Source organism: Phalacrocorax aristotelis, chromosome Z (genome assembly GCF_949628215.1).
Source record: "Phalacrocorax aristotelis chromosome Z, bGulAri2.1, whole genome shotgun sequence".
Classification (NCBI taxonomy): domain Eukaryota; kingdom Metazoa; phylum Chordata; class Aves; order Suliformes; family Phalacrocoracidae; genus Phalacrocorax; species Phalacrocorax aristotelis.
Genome location: NC_134311.1, coordinates 16,658,718 through 16,682,095, shown reverse-complemented (window position 1 = coordinate 16,682,095; position 23,378 = coordinate 16,658,718). Strand labels below are relative to the sequence as shown.

The window sequence follows — 23,378 nt, the reverse complement described above, 5'->3', positions numbered from 1 at the left end:
CCTGAGTGTGGAATGACAATGAGGAAACATCAAGAATCTACCTTGTAAATTCTGTCTCAGGAAAGAATCTGTTTTAAATACACCTGATCATATCACTATCAGCAAATTACCACATACCTGCACAGACTGGGTCTAGTGAGTGAACGATAATGATAAATGAAATTGTAGGAACAAGCTATACCTCAGCCCTAGTGGAGCCCTTTCACGCCAAGAGAACCCTAACAGGCTGAAGTGAGTCTGATCCACTCAGATCAAATTGGCTCAAAGCAAAAGGAAAAAAATTATTTACATGTGCCCAAAATTATACAATAGCTTTTTGATTTTACTGCAGTAAAAAGTTTGGTTCTGAACCCCCTCAAGCTTAAGTAGCACTGCTGAAGTACAAAGCAGAAAAAGTAATTAAAAACACAAACAGTTTTGTATATTGCTTAGATTAGGCAACAATTATCAAAGCAGGAAAATCAGCTAAAAAAAAGTGAAATATATTTAAGTTAAATATTCAAGGTGTCTCCAACACCTACAAGAAAAACATGGAACTAAGTAATGTTTCAGTTCTCCCTGATCATCTCCCTTTTCCTTATTTTAGGGCACACCAAAAGCACTGGTTTCATTTTATAGTTACTTGGCAGTCTTCTAACCAAGAAATTACCATGGCAACAGAGTATTCTAGTTTATTTAGAGTATTCTAAACGTTAATTTTTGGTGCTATTTGGCAACAGAGAATTTTAAAATTCAAAACACCTGCAGCTGGATTACATATTAGCCAGAACTAACAATAGTACATAATCTTTTGAGTGAATAATCTAAGTGAAAAAATGTTTCTGGAACTTCATTACAAATATTTCTCTCTATTATCTGGAATGTCAGCTTCAAAGATCTAACGATTTTTAGATTCTTAGGAAAACTTAGGAATTGCCAAGTTTGCTTTTTTCTTTTTTAGAAAAAGCATCACTATATTAAAATATGTATTTTATACATGTCAAAATATCTAGAAATAGCCAGTCTTAGTCTTATTACAGCTTTATATATTTGCATTATAAAAACATATATAAGTAGGGAGATAAAGGCACCAAGAACAACGTAAATGCACCTATATGGAGTATCAGGGTTCAGTTGTTCAGTTCCACTACAGTTCTACACAAATACATATATCCACGAAAAAGATAAACCCCACGCATCCTAACCTAACCAAAAAAAAAAAGTGAGTTTCAGCCAGATCAGTTTCCCAAACTGCTTCCCCTTATGGTCGCATGAAAGCCAGCTAGTTCCGGGACAAAAGGGCAAAGTGAAAATGTACAGAAGGAGGCAGAAAGATGGGCTACAACAAGCCAGACTATGACCAATGAGCTATTCCTGTATTTAATATAAGGATCAAATCCCAGCACAGAGTGCACTAAGGAACACAGCTTCTTCAGTGCCATACTAACATAGCATTAATCTTGCCTTTGCCATCTTCAGCTACATGCAAACAGATTCAAACCAAGTGGACTGAATTATATCACAATACATCTAACAAAGTGTAGATAAGTTCATGAAATTGAGGCAACTTTTTCTGGATTAAAATATAGCTCCCTGCTGCCCAAAACAGGCAGAAGCACCATCACTAGCTGGTGGCACCCACAAAGCAAAACACCTGCAGCCTCTCAGACCTCTGGGCACACCCCCCATCACATTCCCAAGGTGGGTTGCTAAATGGGATGAATGGGGAAAAGCACACTGCCCACCATGCCACACTTCCCACCTTTCTCAGGGGAAGAGTAATGCACACACCCCTTGTGAGTTCCCTTTCTCCACAGTCTGTCCATGCTGCTTTCTTTGTACTTTCTCAACTGAAGCACTGAAATACAAGTTTCTTTTTTCACTATAGAACCACATTTCCCCCTGTATGGAGAACAGTTGTCATTTCTAGCACAATTTCTCTGAGTAGAAACCATAATGAGTACTCGGACAGCTAGCAAAGATAATTTTCTTCTCAAGGTTTTGAAAAGCAATTCCAAATATCTCAGATAGTTGGGAGAGAGTAAGCTTAGTCTCAAATTACTTGCCCATTGCCAAAGACCAAAATTTAATGGATTTACTGCTCCAAAGTCGGTGTCTCATGGTATGGAGTCAGGCTCTGTGTTGTACTTCAGAAACCGTTTGAGCTCTCAGGTCCAAACCAGGATCATGCGCTGGCTAGACACATTTCTAAACCCTAAACAAACAGCAGTAGTTGTAAATGTCCAGATAAGAAATAACTGCGATAAACTAGCCCAAAGGTGCTATATTAGATAAGTCAGTGCACAGGTCACCACATTGAAATAAAAATTACACAAGTCTTCCAAAAAAGAGGACCACCTGAAGGCAACCCTGTATTTAATTGATCAGCTGGACATGAGTTTGAAATCCCCCAGCTAGCACTCTGCTAAAAATATTTCCATAGAATGTTGCAGGGGGATGTGATCAAGGCAGTCAACACAGCCAAGCAAAAATCAATGGGTTTCTATGTCGAGGAGTTCTTAATTAGACCAGAGCTCTAGCTAGAAGCCACATGTGAATTTCACACCCCCCTATGCTTTGATTTCACAAGATGACAGTAATAGCAGAAGATACAGTAGTCACATAAGAATTACCAGGATGAATCCCCATGATTAAGTAATTAAAGTAGTGAGGGCGTTTTCCCCTTTTTTCTCTGCAAATGGTGAACTTCCTAAAAGCAGATGAAAAAGAGAACACTGCTCCCATGGCAATATTGTGAATCCCTACATTACTTGCAGAATCTGAAGTATAACACCATGCCTTAACTATACTGACTTACAAACAATCTGTGTAATTTTTTGCATTAATTATACAAATCTTAAGCAAACTTTATCCAAACCTGTTGAGTTGAACTGCTATCATGAAAAGAAAACTGTGGCAAAACTGGGTATGACACCTTCCACATAACAAAGTCAGATATGCAATAACAGTGGTTCCAGTAATTTGAGGGGGTGGTATGATTGCTTTGGCTTGGGATTGTTCTTCCTTTTTTTTTCTTTAAAGATGCAATATCATGTTGCTACTTCCCCTTCTTCCACTTCAAGTAAGATAGGCACCTTTCTGTAGAAACTTCACAGTTGTTAAAAAAGGAGACAGTCAAAAGAGGTTTACAAAACTTACACCCCTATTCTGAGGATATTTTAAAAATATACCATGACTCAGGTTAATCCATAGTTTTTAAAGATTAACCTCCTCTTACCTAGAAATGAGCCTGAGTAATGCTGTTGAGCACTTGCCATCCTTTCACTTACCACAATTCACAAACCACAGTATTAGCCTAACCACTAGCGAGGAGATAGAGCTCTCTCTTCTGACTGCCCGGTACCATATCAGCAAGTGCTTTAAATGAAAGTTAAATTCAGTCAAAGCCCCAAAATATCAAAGGATGCATTTGTCTGACAGAAGTAAGAGATGCAAGACTCCTTGCTATGTGAGCCAGATGAGTAAGCACCAACTTCTTTGCAAAAGAATGTAAAACTAAAGCATTTGAATAGATATCACTCTATCTTGTAAGAAAATCAGCAGCAGAACAACCAGTTGGCAGCTCAGCTGAAAGGACAAACCAGTTCATCAGATAATTTTCCCTTTTTCTACCTCAGTTTGGTTGTCTGTCATGGGGTATCAGTCACTTGAAAAAGCACACTGTAGAAATGCTTACAAGATATGAACGGTAAGTGAATAAACTGGCAAACTGTAAGCACAGTGCTGTTTCCCTTATATTCTTCTCTGCATTCCCTCATTTACGTTTCCTTCCACGTAGCACTTGACTGTCAAATATGCATAGAATCATAGAACAGTTTGGGTTGGAGGGGACCTTTAGAAGTTATCTAGTCTAACCCCCTGCAATGAACAAGGACATGTTCAACTAGATCAGGTTGCTCACAGCCCTGTTCAGCCTGATCTTGACCATTTCCAGGGATGGGGCACATACCACCTCTCTGGGCAACCTGTGCCAGTGTCTCACAACCCTTGTTTTAAAACATTTCTTCCTTATATATGGCTTGAATCTACCTTTAATTTAAAACCATCACCACTTGTCCTATCACCACAGACCCTACTGAGTCTGTCCCCATCAGCCCCTTCAAGTACCGAAAGGCTGCAATAAGGTCCCCCCAGAGCCTTCTCCAGGCTGAACAACCCCAACTGTCTCAGCCTGTCCTCACAGGAGAGGTGCTCCAGCCCTCAGATCATTTTTGTGGCCCTCCTCCGGACCCGCTCCAACAGCTCCATGTCCTTCCTGTGCTGAGGGCTCTAGAGCTAGATGCAGCACCCCAGGTGGGGTCTCACCAGACCAGAGTGGAGGGGCAGAATCACCTCCCTCGACCTGCTGGCCACGCTGCTTTTGATGCAGCCCAGCCAGGATATGGTTGCTTTCTGGGCTGTGAGTGTATATGGCAAGCTCAAGTCCAGTTTTTCATCCACCAGTACCCCCAAGTCCTCCTCTGCAGGGCTGCTCTCAATCCCTTCATCCCCCAGCCTGTATTGATACTGGGATTTGCCCCAGCCCAGGTGCAGGACTTTGCACTTGGCCTTCTTGAACCTCATGAGGTTCAAAATAAAAGGCTAGTAAATTGCATTTCATTAAATGTGCATTTCAAGCATCCTCATACAATTCTTCTGGCCAACCAGTTGTTCTCTGCATGCTACAGATCACTGTCAAAGAACTACATGACTTCATCATTTGTGGATCATCCATGCCTCACCAACAGGCTTCCAATATCCTATGGCCAAACAGTCAGCAGGTCAACTGTCATACTGCCTCACTCAGTAGGCAAGTGTGCTTTGCCATTAAGTAAAACGTCAAGATTTATTTTCAAACCACAACAAAGCTGCTCAGCTCCAGCTGTAAGAAGGTCAGTCCTCTGCACCAGGGTACTAACTGCGGGTAGGATAGGAATGGGGAAATAGGGACAGTGGCAGTCATATGCCAATTAGCTCTCCAAGAATGCATGCTGCCCCTTCTTTTTGCACTGGTAAAACTGATCTCGTGTTATTCATGAATTTGTTTGTTTTGGAAGTGCTTTGGACAACATCCGATGAAAGCAGTTATTTGCATCCAGAAAGGCGGCACAGCTTATGATGGGCTTTAAAAAGCAAGTAGATAATCAGGACCTGAGCTGACTCAAAGCTTAGAGATGGAAATTCTGAAGACTGCCAGCCAAGCTGATTCTTCTGTGTATAATTTTGCTTTTTAATAGTTTATTTAGACTTGAAGTTCTTTGAACATTACATCAATTTGTATAACTACTTTTATGTAACACTGATGTTATGATAAATTATTTACATGCTCAAAAAATGAAGGAAAACATATCCTATCCTACATTTAAAACATACTGCATCCATGTCATCTTAAAAGTCCCACTTTCTCAACTTTCTTTCAAAATTTGTTTGCTGCTCAGCATTTCCAATTGAGTTTAATTAATGATCACTTTTGCAAAGAGATTATGGTATTGGCCTCCTAAGTCACCAAAGAAAAACCTCAAGAGTCCTGACAGCCAATACATTACAACTTTTTTCAGCTATCCTTAAAGAGTGGAACACGAAAACTGTGTGTATTCTGGAATTAAAGTTGTTAACCTGGTTTCTGAGGAAATTAAGTTTGTCAGCACATTGTTTGCCTGTCAGTATTCCTCCCCAGTAACTTTTGGTCTTACTAAACAGAAACCAAGTTTGACAGATCAGCACAGGCCAGAGCTCCTACACATTTTGTGAAAATTGGTAGCCAAGTAGGAGATAAGGACTGAAGTTAGCATGCCTAGAATGGAAGAAACACACAAGCAGAATTCAAATCTTTTCCATTTTGGCTGCCAATTAGTAAATGCACACTCATTTGCCAGTATGTCTGGCTCTGAACCAGTCACAGAACACCAGTCACAGAACACCAGTCACATCTCCTGATCAGCCAAACAGGTGGGAAACACGGGCCATAACTACAGTTACCAATTAGCATTTAAAGAGAGCCTCCAAGAATAATACACTGAAAAACTGTAGGAACAGAATAACTGAGTATACTGGTATGAAGTTTTAAGGAATACTGGACTCAAAGCTGTAAGATGCTGCCATCAGTGGTTCTGCAACTTGAATATACAATATGTTTTATTCTTACCACAGTCTTTGGACTGATTTTTTTAATCTGGTAATTGACGCTTCAAGGGAAATTAGAACACTGACAGCTTGCTGAACTGGATAGAAGGAGGAGAGGTTCTTCCGTGCAAGATACTTCATGTAAGAAGAGATATTTTTATAGTTACTTCAATTACCTTCAGCTTACACTAGTATCACATGCTAAGAAGCCAAGGAAAGAATGGGAAGCCTGTGCAACATTAGAGCAGCACAATATTTGCCAAATATTCATCTCTTAATATTACCAGAAAATGCATTATTTGTGCACCTGTCGTTCAACACAACCACTCATTTTGTACTAAGATTTAATTCACTTCAAAATTTCTATGTCAATGTCACTATATAGCTGTTATTATGCAGGCATAAAGGAATTGTAAACAAAATATGCTTTCAAGTTCATTAAACAAACTGACCAAAACTCAGCATCAGCTGAGGAGACATCAAGTTGGAGAAATACCTATTAAATAATTTCTCAAGTTCTCCATTAATCTGAAGGATAAAAAGTGAACTGAATATCACATTTTTTAGATTGTCTATAAAGTATGTATAACCTGTTTTTGTGAAAACTGAAAATAAAAGTAACTGGTCTTACTATGATAAGAAAAAGAAACTTTTTGTTTTAAAATCTAAACTACTTTTCTTCAAACTCTGCCTCAGTAAAGTTTGTCCCTGTCTATATATGTAAGGAGAGGTTTAACTACTGGGAAACCAAAAGGCAGAAAGCTTCTTTAGGTATGTGAAAATTCGCATCAAAAAATGGGAAGGTCTCACCTATCAACTCCTGCTGCTAAAGTGAAACTCAATATTAAGTTTAATTAACTTTTGGATAGAAGCAAACCACATATCCAGTTAAATCTTGCAACAGTTAAAGCTTAATTTTCATCATATGAGCAAGTAGCAGCAGTACTGATGCATTTTGGAGGAATAAGCATCTCTCCCTGTTCAACGCCCTCCTCAAAAGCTGAAAGAATTTGTCACGCAAGTATTTTTTAACTAATGATAACATTTTCTGCCATCTCTGATCTTTAACTCCCAAGAGTATCTACTTTCTTGTCTGATGGTCAAATATGATAGTTTTGAAGTTTAGATAGAGAACAAAAAAAATCTATTGAACTAACATCACAATATCAAAACAAAAACCATCACACAGGAGATAAGTAGAGAGGTACATCATGGAATGAGGGAGTATAAGGAAAGCAAGGAATTCTGCCTAGTCCAAAAAAAATAATCAAATGAAAGTTACAGCGAGTGAAGTTTGGGACGGGAGGGAGGGGAAAAAAAAACCCAACACTTTTTTCTATGCCTAGGGAAAAAAAGCTGTGGTTATAAACATGTAATAAGGATTTAACATTTGTGTTTTCAAAGGAAGAAAACCTCTATTTAAAAAAAACCAAAAGAGAACAAAAAACAGGGAAAGAACAGAAAAGGTGTGTATCTGGTTTTATACTTTCAAAAGATTTGGTACCTTTGTATACCTGCTTACAGAAACTGTCTTCTTATTTAAAATTGCTAACAAAAGCAGATTTCAGACTTCTACTTTTCATGCTTCCCTTAGCACAAGGCCACCTAACATGCATATGAAATATACATATCACAACACATTCAATGAGTACAACCCCTGTCAGACCTAGGGTATTCCTGTAACTGTGGTCCCTGAGGGCATGACTTTTGCCACTCCGATAACCACTGATAAAAGGGAAATCCAGATTTGCATCACACATTTTTCTGACTTACTCAAACAGGATGAATATTCAGCCTGTGTCAAAGACAAAGATTCTGGTGATTTTAGTAATCACCAGAATGTGAGGTGAGCTTCTGTTGGCCTAAGCCATGCTTCGATATTATTGGCCTGCCAGACTAAAACAGGATACTACTTCCCACAAAAAAATGCTCTTCCATTAAGGTGATTTCTACTATCATGTCTCTATGACTTATCTTTTTTGTGGGAACTCTCTCTCACACAGATTAGGCCAAAAAAAGAGAAATCTTAAAAAGTGAGTTATTTTAACAGCACTACCATATAACTTACTTTTTGGTCTTTTTAGAAGGACAGGAAGAATTCTTTCTTGTGGGAATGGCGAATTACCTTCCTACACAAGTTAGTGCTCTTTATTCCCTGAGAACAGTTTTAAAAAAAATCAGTTTCATGACAAGAATTTTTCATAAATACAAACACATGGGAAAGTCAGTGTTTGAAAAACAAGTAGAAAAATCTAATAACCTGCATTCTTCCTGGAAGTTTCTTCATGATATAAAATAGAAACTGGTGAAAAGGACAAGTATGAAAAGTAGAAGGAATAAAGAGCTTAAAATATCCCTGCCAATGTCCACAGACACTATTCTTTTGTTTAAAAACTATACCTTCAAGCAATTAGTTCTCCATCAGGCAGTTGCCAAGACACCAGATCTACAAAAGGTTGTGTAACGATCCCAGTATTAGTTACTAACAACTTAGGGCAGCGCCCTAAGGTTCCCGCACAATCATCTATTTTAGGTATGGTACGCTTATTGTCCAGCCATTTAGAGCTCTCCCACAAAAAGTGCTGGTTCTGTTGGGGGATTCCGTTCTTCTGAACCTTGCTACTTACTTCTTCAGCAATCAGCTTTTACACACCAAACACAGGTTTTGCCTCCTTTTCAGCTCTCCTCATCCTATTTCCTCTTGTCCCACACACCTCTTTGCCCTCCTGCCATTTTTGACTGTTTAAAGAATTACCAGCTATCTCTCCCTTCCACCATTCTCATTACTTCTGAATGAGCAAGCCATCACCTTAACTGTCCTTTTGCTTTATATCATCTGGAATTCTTATTTTATCGTGCAACTAAGTTATGCTTCCTGCTCCTATGCTACTCATTTCCTTTGCAGCAGTCCCCCAGTGATTTTTGCCTCTGGATGAAATCCTTATTCATTCCTTTGAACCAGTTGCTATTCAAAACAGTTCTTACCAGCTTCTCATGCAACCCACCTCTACTCACTCAACCCCTCCTACACTAGCATATCTGTATGTGACCTCGGACTTTTTCTACTGTGCTCCATAAAACAGCAAAGAAGAAACAGAATCATTTAGGTTGGAAAAGACTTTAAGAGTCTAACCATTAACCTAATGCTACCAAGTCCTCCACTAAACCATGTCCCTAAGTGCAACGTCTACATGTCTTTTAAACACCTCCAGGAATGGTGACTCAACCACTTCCCTGGGCACCCTGTTCCAGTGCTTGAGAACCCTTCTGGTGAAGAAGTTTTTCCTAATGTCCTATCTAAACCTCCCCTGGTGCAACTTGAGGTTCTATCACCTGCTACTTGGGAGAAGAGACCAACACCCACCTCACTACAACCTCCTTTCAGGTAGTTGTAGAGAACAATAAGGTCTCCCCCTCAGCCTCCTCTTCTCCAGGCTAAACAACCCCAGATGTCGCAGCTGCTCCTCATAGGACTTGTGTTCCAGACCCTTCACCAGCTTTGTTGCCCTTCTTTGGATGTGCTCCTCAATGTCTGTCTTGTCATGAGGGGCGCAAAACTGAACACAGTATTCAAGCTGCAGCCTCACCAGTGCCAAGTACAGAGGGATGATCGCTTCCCTGCTCCTGCTGGCCACGCTATTTCTGATACAAGCCAGGATACTGTTGGCTTTCTTGGCCACCTGGGCACACTGCTGGCTCATGTTCAGCTGGCTGTTGACCAACACTCCCACATCCTTTCCTGCTGGGCAGCTTTCCAGCCACTCTTCCCTAAGCCTGTAGCATTGCATGGGGTTACTGTGACCCAAGTGCAGGACCCGGCACTAGGCCTTGTTGAACCTCTGTCCTGGTTTTGGCTGGGACAGAGCAGATTATCTTCACAGTAGCTAGTATGGGGCTCTGTTTAGGATTTGTGATGGAAGCAGCATTGATAATGTGGAGAAATTTTAGTGGTTGCTAAGTAGCCAAGGACTAGCCAAGGACTTTTGCAGCTTCCCATGCTCTGCCAGGTGCGCAAGAAGTTGGGAGGGGACACAGCTGGGACAGCTGACCCCAACTGACCAAAGTGTTATAATTAATTTAGCCTTCAACGGAATTTCAATCAAAGTTTACAATTTATTGAATAGAGACAAGCAAGCAGCGCTGGATGCACGGGGGATCCTTCCGCCTAACGTGCATCCCGTCATACAAAATTACAGGGTTTATATAACAATTAGTAAAAACACGCTTAAGTTTACACTCATTGGTGTCACTCTCCTTTGTAGCAGGGTGTTTCCACTGTTAGTCCTTGAAGTTCTACTGAATTGTATCTTTTTAGGAGGCTTCTTGTCAATGCAGCATTCATTGCTAACGCCCTCTTGACTGGCCTAAGCAGGTGTTAGTTTCTACTCCTAACTAAAATTCTTTCTTAACAATTAACTTAAATCGCCCATCAACATTCCAACCATTAAGACAATTGAACGGCCCTCGGTTACACAAGCACAAACAGAACGGTCAAATGCTAGAGGGTCACACTTCACCGTGTGATTCTAGCATTGTTCCATATTGACACGAATCAGATGAACACATTTTACAAAAGGGATATCCCGTACCATATGACGTCATGCTCAGCATATAAAGCTGGGGGAAGAAGGAGGAAGTGAGGGAACGTTTGGAGTGATTGCATTTGTCTTCCCAAGTAACTGTTACGCATGATGGAGCCCTGCTTTCCTGGAGGTGGCTGGACACCTGCCTGCTGATGGGAAGCAGTGAATGAATTCCTTGTTTTGCCTTGGTTCTGTGCATGGCTTTTGCTTTACCTATTAAATGCTCTTTATCTCAACCCATGATTTTTTTCACTTTTACTCTTCTGATTCTCTCCCCATCCCACTGGAGGGGGATTGAGCAAGCAGCTGTGTGGGGCTTGGTTGCTGACTGGGGTTAAACTGAGACAACCTGATAAAACTGACATCGGCCCATCAATCCAGCCTGTCCAGGTCCCTCTGTAGGGCCTTTCTGTCCTTGAGCAGATCAACACTCCCATCCAGGTCGGCATCATCTGCAGACTTACTGAGGGTGCACTCAATCCCCTCATCCAGATAATTGATAAAGACGTCAAACAGAACTGGCCCCAACACTGAGCTCTAGGGAACACCCCTTGTGACCAGCTGCCAGCTGGATTTAACTCCATTCACCACAACTCTCTGGGCTTGGCCATCCAGCCAGTTTTTTACCCAGTGAAGAGTACACCCATCCAAGCCATGAGCAGCCAATTTTCCAGCAGAATGCTGTGGGAAAGTGTCAAAGGCTTTACTAAAGTCCAGGTAGACAACATCCACAGCCTTTCCCTCATCCACTAGGCAGGTCACCTTGTCATAGAAGGTGGTGAGTGTAGTCAAGCAGGACCTGCAGGAAGCCATGCTGGCTGGGCCTGATCACCTGCTTGTCCTGTACGTGCCACGTGATGGCCCTCAGGGTGATCTGTTCCATAACCTTCCCTGGGACTGAGGTCAGACTGACTGGCCTGTAGTTCCCGAGATCCTGCTTCCACCCCTTCCTGTAGATGGGCATCACATTTGCTAACCTCCAGTCAACTGGGACCTGCCCGCATAGCCAGGACTGCTGATAAAGGATGGAAAGTGGCTTGGTGAGCACTTCTGCTGGCTGGGTACAGCTGATTCCGAAAATAATGAAGAGAGGCTGTTATCACAGTAAAAATTTTGAGATACCATCTACCTGATTCATCATAATGTCTAGGAATCTAATGGAAAATGATCCCTTAACCCCTTAGAGATTCAGATATCCATAATCAGCAGTTACTGGTAACTCTATGCCAGTGATACACCGCATGTATTGCTATATAAAAATTTCATTTCTGTTTGTCCTGCTCCACAATTAGCTTTAAATCATTTATCTTCTTTACAAGGGGTGGGCTTTCTTGTGAATACTTTCTTTCAAGACAAAATGAATGTTATTTCAATACTTTTAGTTTAAAAAGTACTAAGAGTTATACCCTGAGGAATAAGTCTGGTTTGGGTTTTTTTTTTTTTCTATTGGTCAGTTTTATTTTGCTGGCTAGTTGTCATTCTCTATTGAAATTATCAAGGTCAGAATCTAGGGAAATGAGCTAAGAACTCCTGAACTGCAGAAGAAAAAAGAGAATAGAAATAATGAAGGAATAAACATAGTTTTAGAGCCATTTTAAAGCATGTTTGGAGATTTTTATTTGAAACTGGCTTATTTTCATTGTTGCAGTTATTTGGAAACTGAGTAAGCCAAATCATAAGACGGCACTTTTTCTAAAATAGCTTCCAAACAAAGAGCTATTCCAGATTCACTGCTTACATTTGCAGCTTACCTTAACACACAGTATCTTTTAAGAGAAAGACAAGCCCTAATTCCAATATTTGTCACATTAAAAATGGGAAACACAAACTCCCTCCCATTATACTCCTCACTCTGAGCTCCTGCTCCTATTGGAATGTTACGCATTTCTGCTCATAGTCAGGGTAGTGAATTTCTGAGATTTAACTCTTTTGCATTGTATCAATTTTAAAGACCTTGCAATCCAACTTCTCACCCTACCTAGCTGCTGTACAATAATACCTTAAATTGATAGTTGTCCAGTTCAACTGCTGAGACCCATGTTATATCCAGTGTTTGCTTGACCACAGATAAAAAGAATTTAAAATCTACATGCAATAAACCAGCTTCCAACACAACTGAATGAATCCAACCAGATCACTAGATAACACACTCAGACTTAAATTTGTGAATTAGAGCCCCTAGCTTAATTTTGGTTTTATGGATATCTCAGTATCAAGCTTACTGGTGATGTAAACGGAAGCTAAGAGCCATTACACACATACTCTGCTGGACCCAATTTTGACCTGTTTACTCAACACAAAAATTACAGAACAGGAAAGCATGACTAAGGTGACTACAGAACAGAAAACACCCCTGAATAAAAATGAACAGAATATTTGTGTTCTAAAAAACTGATTTACATACTAAGCAGTTAGTTTTGAATACATATACACACACTTCACTCAGTATTAAATGCCATATGAATAAACATGTGTCATTGTGATCCATCTTTGCAATGGAAATAATGCAACAGTATTTTTTTCATATAAAATCAGTACAAGAATTTTAAATCCTCTTCTCTTATGATTTAAATTACAATCAAAAAAGTCACTGAATTTAGTAGTTGGCCACTTTTGTGCTGAAAACCCTAACTAGAAAAACCTTTCCCTAAATTGCTCTTCACTACTGACCTCCACAGCATAAGACAACCCGAAAGGAATTTTACCATTGCCGTACTGGTCAGCAGTTGGCAATAAATTCACAATTCATTACCACTCTCCTTCTAGGAATCCTCTCCCAAGCCCCCAGATTTTATTAGGAAAAAATCCAGCACCACCCCTTCCCTTCTACACCCGTTTCAGCCCTGCTTCCTTCATTTGGCAGCAAACTTCAGGCCCAGCAATGCAAAGGTTGCAGAAAGATGTCTGCAATGACAGCAGTAAACAATTAAGCACGTTTACTGTAATAGAACCGTTTTTAAAAATGGTATTTTATGCATGCATATATACCCATAAATTACATCTGATAAAAGACTATACTGTGTACTGCAAATATCTGACAGTATTTTAAAATAAAAGTTACAAAGTTTCCCATGACCATGTTTGCATGTTTTTTTCATTATTGTATACTACCACACTAAGGAACCACAGATGTTTTGTTTTATGAGAGCATCTTACTAGTCTACGTGGCCTACCACACACACTTTATGTAAACCACTTGAGCTAAGAGAAGTTTTCATTTCTGTCCTGAAGTACAGTAGTTTGATAACGGCTCTGTACAGTTACTGCCAGAAGCAAAAAAATGTGCACTTTGCCATGTTTAATTATTTCAGTAGTGTGCTGAAAGAAAATCTGTGTGAATAGAAGATCAGAATTTGCTGTTAATATTAGTATAACTGATGATGTGGCAACTCTAGAAACTTTAGAAACAGCTGCTGGAACAGTTCCTAGGGAAAAAAAAAAAGCCACAATTCCTCAGAATTCTATCTCACAGAGTATAAGTTTGGAAATTTCATAAGCTTTCAAAAGACCTTTTCCTTAGGACATTTACATGGTCTGTAAAAGAATGTCAGTAATTTAACACTTGAACTGTTTTAAGCCGAATTCAAGCCCAATCTAGCACAATTTTCTCCGCCTTCAAGAAACTGTTGTGCTTAGAATTATTTATTAGTAACACAAGTAATGCAGGAATTTTTACATGCATTTCCATAGAGCTAAAATGACTGCTGCCAAGTATTTCAGAGTTTAAAGAGAAAGTCCTGTTTGCTTTCTAACTTTGCACAAACTTGCAATTTACAGAAAAAAAGTAGTGACTTGTCAGTGTACTGAGAAATAAACCCATGGAATAGATTAGCTATTTGGTTTTGAACTGTGTAGAATTTTTTTCTTAGTTCTCATAACTTTTTTATATGCCTTTCCAAGACTTTAGACCGATTTCAGTGACATACAAGAGACTATGACCAGTTTCAAGGAAGTACTTAAGACAAAGTGCAAGCCAGGGATATACAGATCTTGGCAGTGCCAGAGTTCAGCCACAGCTTCAGTTTTGAACACAGGGCATCCTAGACACCTGCATTTTTTCAAAAGTATTGAAGTGCTAACCACTTTATCTTAAGAACAATTGTGAAGTTGCCACAGATGAATCTAAAGCTGACTTATATTGCACAGGAGACATTCTCTCTGATATAGCTTAACCTCACTGGCAGATAGCTCAGAAAAGTACTAGAACTGGTGTGCACCATCTGAGGGACAGTCTAGATGTTGGGGCACTTACCAGAACGGAAAAGCCTAAAATTACAGACCTTCTTCAATGTCAGGGAGTCTAGGAGAAATGCTTCTACTTCAAGAGAGTGGCTTGGTCAGCATGCTGGATAGGTGCTGGAACAAGCAAGGCTCATAAGCAAAAGGGAGCTCATCTGTAGACAAGCAAGAATAATTTCCTCAGGGGAAAAGAATTCTGATTTCCAGTATTTCCTCTGAAGGAGCTCATGTATTTTACGTTAATTGTTGGATAAGCCACCTTTGGAGCACTGTCAAGGACTCTTCCTATGGAAATGCTCCCACTGGTGAAATACATGACCAGGTTCCCCTCATCCCGTAAAATCTCCCTTCTTTGCCGGACAGTAGCCCAGCATTAGTATTTGTTAGTATTTGTGATTAGTGCACTCTGCTGGTCATTGAGATCACAGGATTCAACTCATCTCAGACTGAGGGAACCTATACACCAGGTTTCTCAACTACTGGAAAGTTTTCTAACAACTAAGCCGTTAAACAAAAAAATGCGGTGTTTTCCCCATGAGACAGAGGCATGCCTTGAAAGAAGGTTTGATATTTGAATTATGAGCAGTGAAGACATCTCACAGCTCTGTCCAATACTGGATAACTGGTCAGATACCTCACCTCCCCTTTAGGCAGCTATAAAGTCAGCACACAGGAATATTAAGTTGCCCTTAAAGAACTCTTAGATTCCCACATAGCCCAGGGGATAGCACATGAAAAAGATCTTTGGGGGTAGCTACTTTATTTCAAAGAAAAGCCTGGATCACCACACTGGGCTGGCTGCCCAGCATTTCAGACTTCTTTAAACACTGTAATGCCTACAGCACTCAGTCACTGTTATTTTTAACATTTCCATTTAGGATTCTTTTTTATCACTTGTAAAGGAGGTCCAGGAATGCACTTAATGTCACAACACACCTTAGATAACACTAGCCATTCGACAGAATACACTAAAAAATTTGAATGCTTATATCAGCTTCTTTATCATAATGCAAAGCAATTAAAAAAAAAAAAGAAAGAAGGCCTAAGTGTTCATTTCTCTGATTACTGTGGGAAATACAACTCCCGAAAATCACATTTTGCTTTACTTATTACTGGACTGCAACTTGTTTTAAGGGTTCTTTGCAACACGTAAGAGACCAGGGTTTTTTTCCCCTTGATATACCCTTGGTCACGTTTTCAAAAAATAAATGTAAACTTATTTAATTGTAACAGTGAAGTGATAAGATTTCCCTTTCACACTGATTTGTAACTACTTTCCAATGAACTCACTACGTAACATTATCAAGATTAGACAAATATAAGGGCTCCTTTGGCTTTCTCTGAACCCTCTAGTTCTCCTGCCCTTATAGCCTTGACCACTAGTTAATTGCTGTAACATAAACACCTGCCAGACATCATATAACCATTTCAGGTTTTGCTGGTTGAACACCCTCCCTAAATCTTATGCTTATTTCACAGAAATGCCACTGCCTAGAGATAAATACTTAAGTGAGATGAAGGACAGCACAGCTCTACCTGCCACAGAAGCTAACTGAACAGCTTGCTGTGGTGGAAGGGGAACAGACCATCTCCACCGCTCCTCCACACCCCTCCCATTCACACCTGGTCCCATGTTCCTGCTGCTCTCACACCCTGTAAGCCCCTGCTACTGCAAATCAGTAGCGGAAAACTATCCTAGCAGAAAATTTATTCTGCTCACATAAGAGGGAGGCAGAGCGCTGTGGCTGGAATGGATGAGGAACAAGGAGGGTGAGAAGCCCCAGCTTCAGAAGCAGTGAGCCTGTGAAACCACGATCAGAGAATCCCACTCCTTCAGGGGCACACCACATGTGTCTGAGACACCACACACTGAACGGCAAAGCAATTCTTCACAAAAAGCCTTATATGAAACGCCTTTCAATGTCAAAACTATCCCAGTTTTTATATTCTAAAATATGTCTGTGTGTGCAGGGGGGAAAGCCATTAATAAAATAAAAATCTTGAATTGTGTGTCTAGATTGTCATCCTAAGTCAATGAAAACCGAGAGGCATATCACATCTGAGCAGTGTAGCAATCAATGCTGAAGAAGGTTGAAAACAAGGAAGTTCTTAAGTAACTGCAAATAAATACCATGGAGAAGTCTTAAAACCACTTTCTGGGGAATGTTTCTCTGCAGAAATGGTGATCATTCAGTAACAAAAGCGCTTTAAGTTAACTTCATATCAATTTAAAATCAACATTTATACAAGCACGCTAGACCTACTGTATCACTAAGAAATAAATAATGCACTAAGGACTAGCATGGGTAAGTAGTCAGGTTTTTCACATTTAATGCACATTACAAAAATCATGATGCAGTTCCTGGCTATATAAGTCAATTCAGTGACAGAAGGAATGCATGACCCTCTCAAATTTCCCCCTCCCCATTCTTTAATAATTTCACCTGATATCCCCGTCAGACCATGTTTTTTTCACTGCTATACACACACTTTGCTCACCAAAAATGATTTACTTTGAAAAGCACATACTTGGCCTTTCAGCAATTTGTGAGTGAAGGCTTGTATAAACACAATTTCAGTAACTGTTTTTCCATTTACATTTGTTATTTCAGCTGTATCTGGCCACCTAATGACAAACACGACACCTGTTCATGCTACACCAGGCCAACCCAGGCTTCATATAAGCATCTCCAAATATATGTTTACTTCTGGTTGCACTGTAACAAAAGATGCAAGTTTCACAGAATTACAGATATAGCTCAGATTGCGGTTTCAGGATCTCAGAGACTGTATGTGAGTCTTTTTTCACAAGTTAAGGTTATTTCCTATGGCTTTTTGTCTGACTTTTTTTCATGATCAGCCATGCTATCCATCTTTGACTTTGCTGTACACCAGTCTAAATCCTTAGCCACATGTCCAGATTGCTTTCTGAATAAGTCATTCATCTGAATTGCAGTCCAGATGACTCAGTGGTCAGGATGTCAGACCTAAATCTAAAGAGTAAAAAAGCCTGAGCATTGCCACGTTGGGTATCACAAGACAAAGTGCTGGGACCCAAAACGCTACTGAATGGAATCCACCTCCTTGAGCTTCATTACTAAGCTCCCTATGTAACATTTTTTAAACCTGCACTTTGTTTAGTCGACTGAAAAAATGTGTGTGCAGACATATTACTCTGAAGATATACTTTTACCTTGACTCTACCTTTCAGAAAAAAATAAAAAAGAACACTTCAATTGTCGATGACAAGCATCATGTAAACATCAGCTCTTATTATCTAAAAAACAAAGCTTTGTAAATAAAGCTCAACCTTTTCTAGTTGAGTGAGAGGTCTTTAACAATTTTATAGAGAGAAATTATTTTGGATGCATGCAATTTATTATTAAATACAAATCTAAGAGAAAAAAATCACCTGATACCAAAGTTCCCACGCCCAAACAAAAACAGCCCTCAAACTGGAGAATATTTAAATTTGCTTCACATAACATGATGCCTTGCTAACATTCAACTTCAGCCATTACCGCACTTATGTAGATACACACCAAAACACTTATATTTAAAACAATTCATACAGACGTAATTTCCACTGGCTTCATGGACTTTCTGCAGCTTAATTTCTTGAGGTAGTTGTAAGCAGAATTTCATTTAAAAAAAAACAAGGGGCAGAGAGATAACTGTATTTGTTGTAATCAGACGATATTCGTAGCAGAGTATGACTGTAAAAACAGAACAACATAATTTAAGAAGCCCAGGTTCTGAAAAAGACACAAACCTGGGTTGGTTCCCATTCAAAAGCTTCAGTTTCATACTATGGGATATTGCTGATCAACAACGATCATTTTCCACATTAAACATGAACTGTCTTCCTTTAAACTTGCCCTTGTCCATGGCAGTTGATGATTATGTGCTGCCATCTAGCAAATGTTTCCAGAAAAGCTTAACTTTGGAAGCTATTCTGTGACAAGACACCCGAAAATTCTTAGAAAGCTTTTAAAAATAGGAAACATATAAAAGACAGCAATAGTTTTTGAAAAGATTACTTCAGCCTGCAGCATATAAATGTGAGTGAGAATACAATTAGGCTTAATACAGACAAACCCTGCAAAAGTATGATAATATGCAGTTGATACATAATAAGTGCAAAAGTGGACTTTTTCATTCTACAAGGTATGTTTTCCCTTTTATAAAGAAGATGAGTAGAATATGGGAAGAAATACTGCATTTTCCTCTTCTTTCTCAAAAACTCTAGTATTCCCTGTTTCACTTTGTTCTAACTTTCTGCAGTCTTTATTTCATCCAGCCCACAACTCTTCCTTGGCCACAGAAATCAAAATGAAATAATCCCATACAGGAGTGGGATGTCTGAATTAATCACATTTGTTGTTTTTAACTCTTTTCAATCTTAATTTTTCAGTCATGCAGTCACACTGAAATTATACAATGTTATTTGCCAGCAGCAAGACGATGGCTACTTAAAATTACTGGACCTTGCTAACTGAGGGTTCTACCAAGATCTTGCTTTTTTCTTGTATTATCTAGGTATATACACAGAGAAAAAGAACATTTATACACTTTTGGCACAATACTGATTTATTAATATGGAAATAATATGAGTTTCTGAAGCTGTTACACTGATACAAACAACTTCACATGAAAAAATAAATGATTAATAGAATGTCTAAACTAATTATTCTGTGAATATCTGAATAATTATGACTGATTTCCTATATTTTTCTATCTTATTTGACCATATCACAACTACTGCAGTCCCCTCTTATTTTCACCCAGGATCCTTACCACTGTACAGTAACTTCAGATACCATTCACACAGTCACCTAAACAGTACATTTTCATTCTGTTAGATCAGAACAGTTGGGAGCATATTGCTTCATGGAGCCACTATTCTTTAACTAAATTATAATTACAAAAAAAAAAGCCAATAACTTTTGAGGTTTCCACTGCTTTTCAAATTCTCTGAAATTAGCCAATGAATTCAAAAGCTGTCAGAAAGGAGACATACATCACAGCCCTTTATTTGTCTTGCTTCCTTGGAGGACTAGATTTTCATAATAATATTCAGCTTTCAAGTTTCTTTGGTCATAAGAAGTTGAATCATCACCCAATTAAATGTCCTCTTATTTCAAAACACATATACACTCCTTTAAAATATAGGAACCAAATGCTCAATTTTTATATTGTACTAACAAAACCTTCCATTAAGAGTGTGAAGGGCCTTTTTTGTTTTCACCAGGACAGATATACCAGAACAACTGTCATTTAATTACACTGAACTGAAGCTACATACTCATGTGACACGTAATCATCCTTCCCATTCAGAAATAAGCTAAATATATCTTATCTGTACAAAGCAGATGCTGTGCAACTTCTACCTGTGACAATACAGTTTACAGCAATGCTGTAGACTCTCCAGAACAAAGGTTTTGGACATTGACGGCTATTTGTTTTGTTAGTTACTAGTATCAAACACTTAACAGTAAGTACTGAAATTAAAGGTCAATTAACAAATAGAAAGGTGCCAATTTAGGTTACTGAGAAACTCTAGTCTTAGCCTGTTTGTTCCTCCTGTAAACAAAATATGAACTGGTAAAAAAAAATTTTGAATCCTACCCTCCTAGAATTTCTTAAGACTCCATCATTTAGCAGGCCATTATCATTTATGATATTAATTAATAGCAGAAGTCTGCCTCCGCCAGAATTAAAACCTGGAATATGTAAATATAATACAGCTGAATTTACAAGGCCTTACACAAAATGACTGCAAATACATCTAAGACAAACAAATTTATCAGCTATATAAGGGTCACGAAGTTCTTTCTGCAACAACTACCATCATGCGTGTTTGATACAGCCCAACGGGGGATGAAATTTTTAAGACCCCTAGCATTGGTTGACTGTGGAATGCCAAAGATAGAGCTGCTTTGTAACTACAATAAATCTTTCCTGTAGGAAATTGGATGAACACAAGAAAAATCCAGCAGTCTGTTTAAAACATTAGACTTTCCAAAATCATTACTTTATTCATGTTCAAATTCCACCACTTCACCTCTATTAGAGGAAGATAAATATTTCTCACCAGTAAAATGCGTTCTTACAAGGGCATCCCAGTAATAAATACACAGAGGATATCCAGGTACTGGTAAAGAAAATACTTATTTCAGATTTTATGTCTAGTAATTAATACAGCTCTGATGCTTCTGAAAAGGCACAGGTGTAGAAATGGAAAAAACTGTTTAGTCTGTTCCCACTAGGTCTCCACCCTACTCTTAGCCAGCCTGACCTTCTGTCCCTCTTGATGAGATAGCACCCAGGATTCCAGTCTCTATACTACCTTAAATCTTGGATGGACCTGTTGTTAGAGTGCTTACTTTTTGTACAAGCTCTCATGAAAGTTCCCACCTCCGGAAAATCTAAGAACTCACTTCCTGTTTCCTTCAAGGACAGGGTGGTGTTCGAACCACAAGAAGGAACGGCATCCTCAGTGTCCTTACTGAAATTTTTAATCCTTTGTACAGAAGCTCATTGTAGCCTATCTTATTCTGAAGAATTGTTCGGTCATTCCTCAGTCAAATAATGCTTCTTTTTTCATTCCTTGTTATAGGCTCTTTGGTGAAAGACTATGAATCACCACCTGAACTTGATCAATCAAAAAACTTCTTGCTTCAACATGAATGAAATACTCTCTTCTTTTGCTGGTGATTAGCTGGTATATTTCAATGTGAAGTTACTCACACTTGACCTTATATTTGCTAGTAGGAAGGACCAAAAGCTTCTAATAAATTATGGAGTAAATATCTATATTTTAATGTAATACCAGACTACATTTTTTTTCTGTCGAACAGGCTACCTCTTGCTGAATTCTTGACTTGCAAATCAACCTCTCAGAGCTACTATGTGCCTAGAACATAAAACTTACTTTAAGTGACTGTATAATATGTCATTTTGGTTCTGCTGATGGCAAACAGTAACTTTAGCCATGCTGTGAATTATATAGGAATTGTGGAAGTGCATAATGCCATCTGCAGAAGCTGATACAACACATGCTCAGCAGAACTGTCAGTTACTCTTTAGGTGTTGCAGCAACAGTTTAAAGAGGCTGGTTTAGTTGTGTCAGACTTTGCACGCAATGGTTGGCAAGTGTGTAGCCAAAACCCATCCCAAGTAAACACGCATAAGTGATTTAATTCACACTACAGAGCAGGAAAAAAATTCTGAAGGAAATATGAAATACCAAACTTCTCACAGAAGAGGAAAAGGTTAGCTCTACCCCATTAATTTCTCATTCTCAGCCTCTCCACCTGAAAGAAAACAGGGCAACATCGTATCTTTGCTATCCAGGAGACAGGCAGCTGAGACTTTGGTAGGTCCGCTACAGTCACCTGCAGAACTTCAGCCTGATCACAGAGTAAAACATGACGTGATGCGACGATGACACGACACTCAATGACCGGGTCTTCAACTGAAGCACACCCGTGGACAAAAGTACCCCTACAGGTGGTTTATCCTCGCAAGGCAGACTTTACGTTCACCACGTGGCCCTTTCGCTGAGAGGCAGCGCGGCGCGCAGTGCTGACCGAGGGGCGACGCGGGCTGTGCGTCAGGCCGCATGGCGACAGCCGCGGCCAGGGCCGCCCAGGCACCTTCCCCCGCTCCAGGCACCCGCGTCGGCCTGCGAAAGGCCGGGCCGGGCCCGCTGGCAGGCTAACACGCCGGGGCCCAGCCCTGCCGCTTCCTTCCCTCCCCTCCGCTCCCCTCCCAGGGCCGCCGCCGCACCGCCCCACGCCTCCCCAGCCGCCCCCCCGGAGGGGGCGAGGGGCGGCGGCTCACCTCGTTGTTGAGGTTCAGCACGGGCGCCATGGCACTGGCCCCTGCCCGCGCAGCTCCGCCGCCACCCCCTGGCCCGGCCCGGCCCGGCCTCGCCGCCCCTCCGCGCTCTACCCACGCCGTTGCACGGGCAGAGCGAAGCGAAACTGCGCGCATGCGCCGCGCTTGTGCAGCGGCAGGCTCACTCTGTGGCTGAGACTCAATGGTTGGAGCCTCTCTAGGCCAGCCCTCGAAGGCCTCGGTCCTCCCGCTCCGCCCCAGGCGCACGGCGCCGGGACGGCGCGTGCGCGCCTCACCTTTTAGAAATGGCTGGAAAGGCGGGTTTGTGGGGGTTCCTGTGGCGTGGGCCGTGAGCGGATCCGGGGGTGCTGTGCCTGAGTCGTGTCAGGGGCAGCGCTTTGGAAAGAGGCGGCCTCGCGTGAGGTTAAACCTTGCGTTTTATGCTGCCGCGTTGCATCAGGTGGCTGAGTCAAAGGTCTGGAAAGACGTACACCTCTGTTATTGAGCTAAAGAGACATTGTCCCTCCGAGTAGCTCATAATCTTCGAAATAGCCTGGGATTCTTGCTTTTCTCACCTTGTTGCTGCCGGTACGGAGCTAGCCCAGAAAAGGT

The 23,378-nt window shown here is 40.3% G+C and overlaps 1 protein-coding gene across 2 annotated transcripts in view; it reads right to left on the bottom strand.

Annotated features, from left to right (window-relative positions):
- Window positions 1-23,008, bottom strand: part of SRFBP1 (serum response factor binding protein 1) — a 79,244-nt gene extending 56,236 nt beyond the window's left edge. Inside the window, exon 1 of one of the 2 annotated variants that reach the window (XM_075079831.1) lies at window positions 22,770-23,008. In XM_075079831.1, coding sequence (XP_074935932.1) covers window positions 22,770-22,922 — 153 coding nt within the window. In that variant the 5' untranslated portion in view covers window positions 22,923-23,008. Of the gene's footprint in view, window positions 1-21,018; window positions 21,041-22,769 lie in introns of those variants that run through there. The other variant, XM_075079832.1, reaches the window with a different exon arrangement.
- Between the last annotated feature and the right edge of the window lie 370 nt (window positions 23,009-23,378).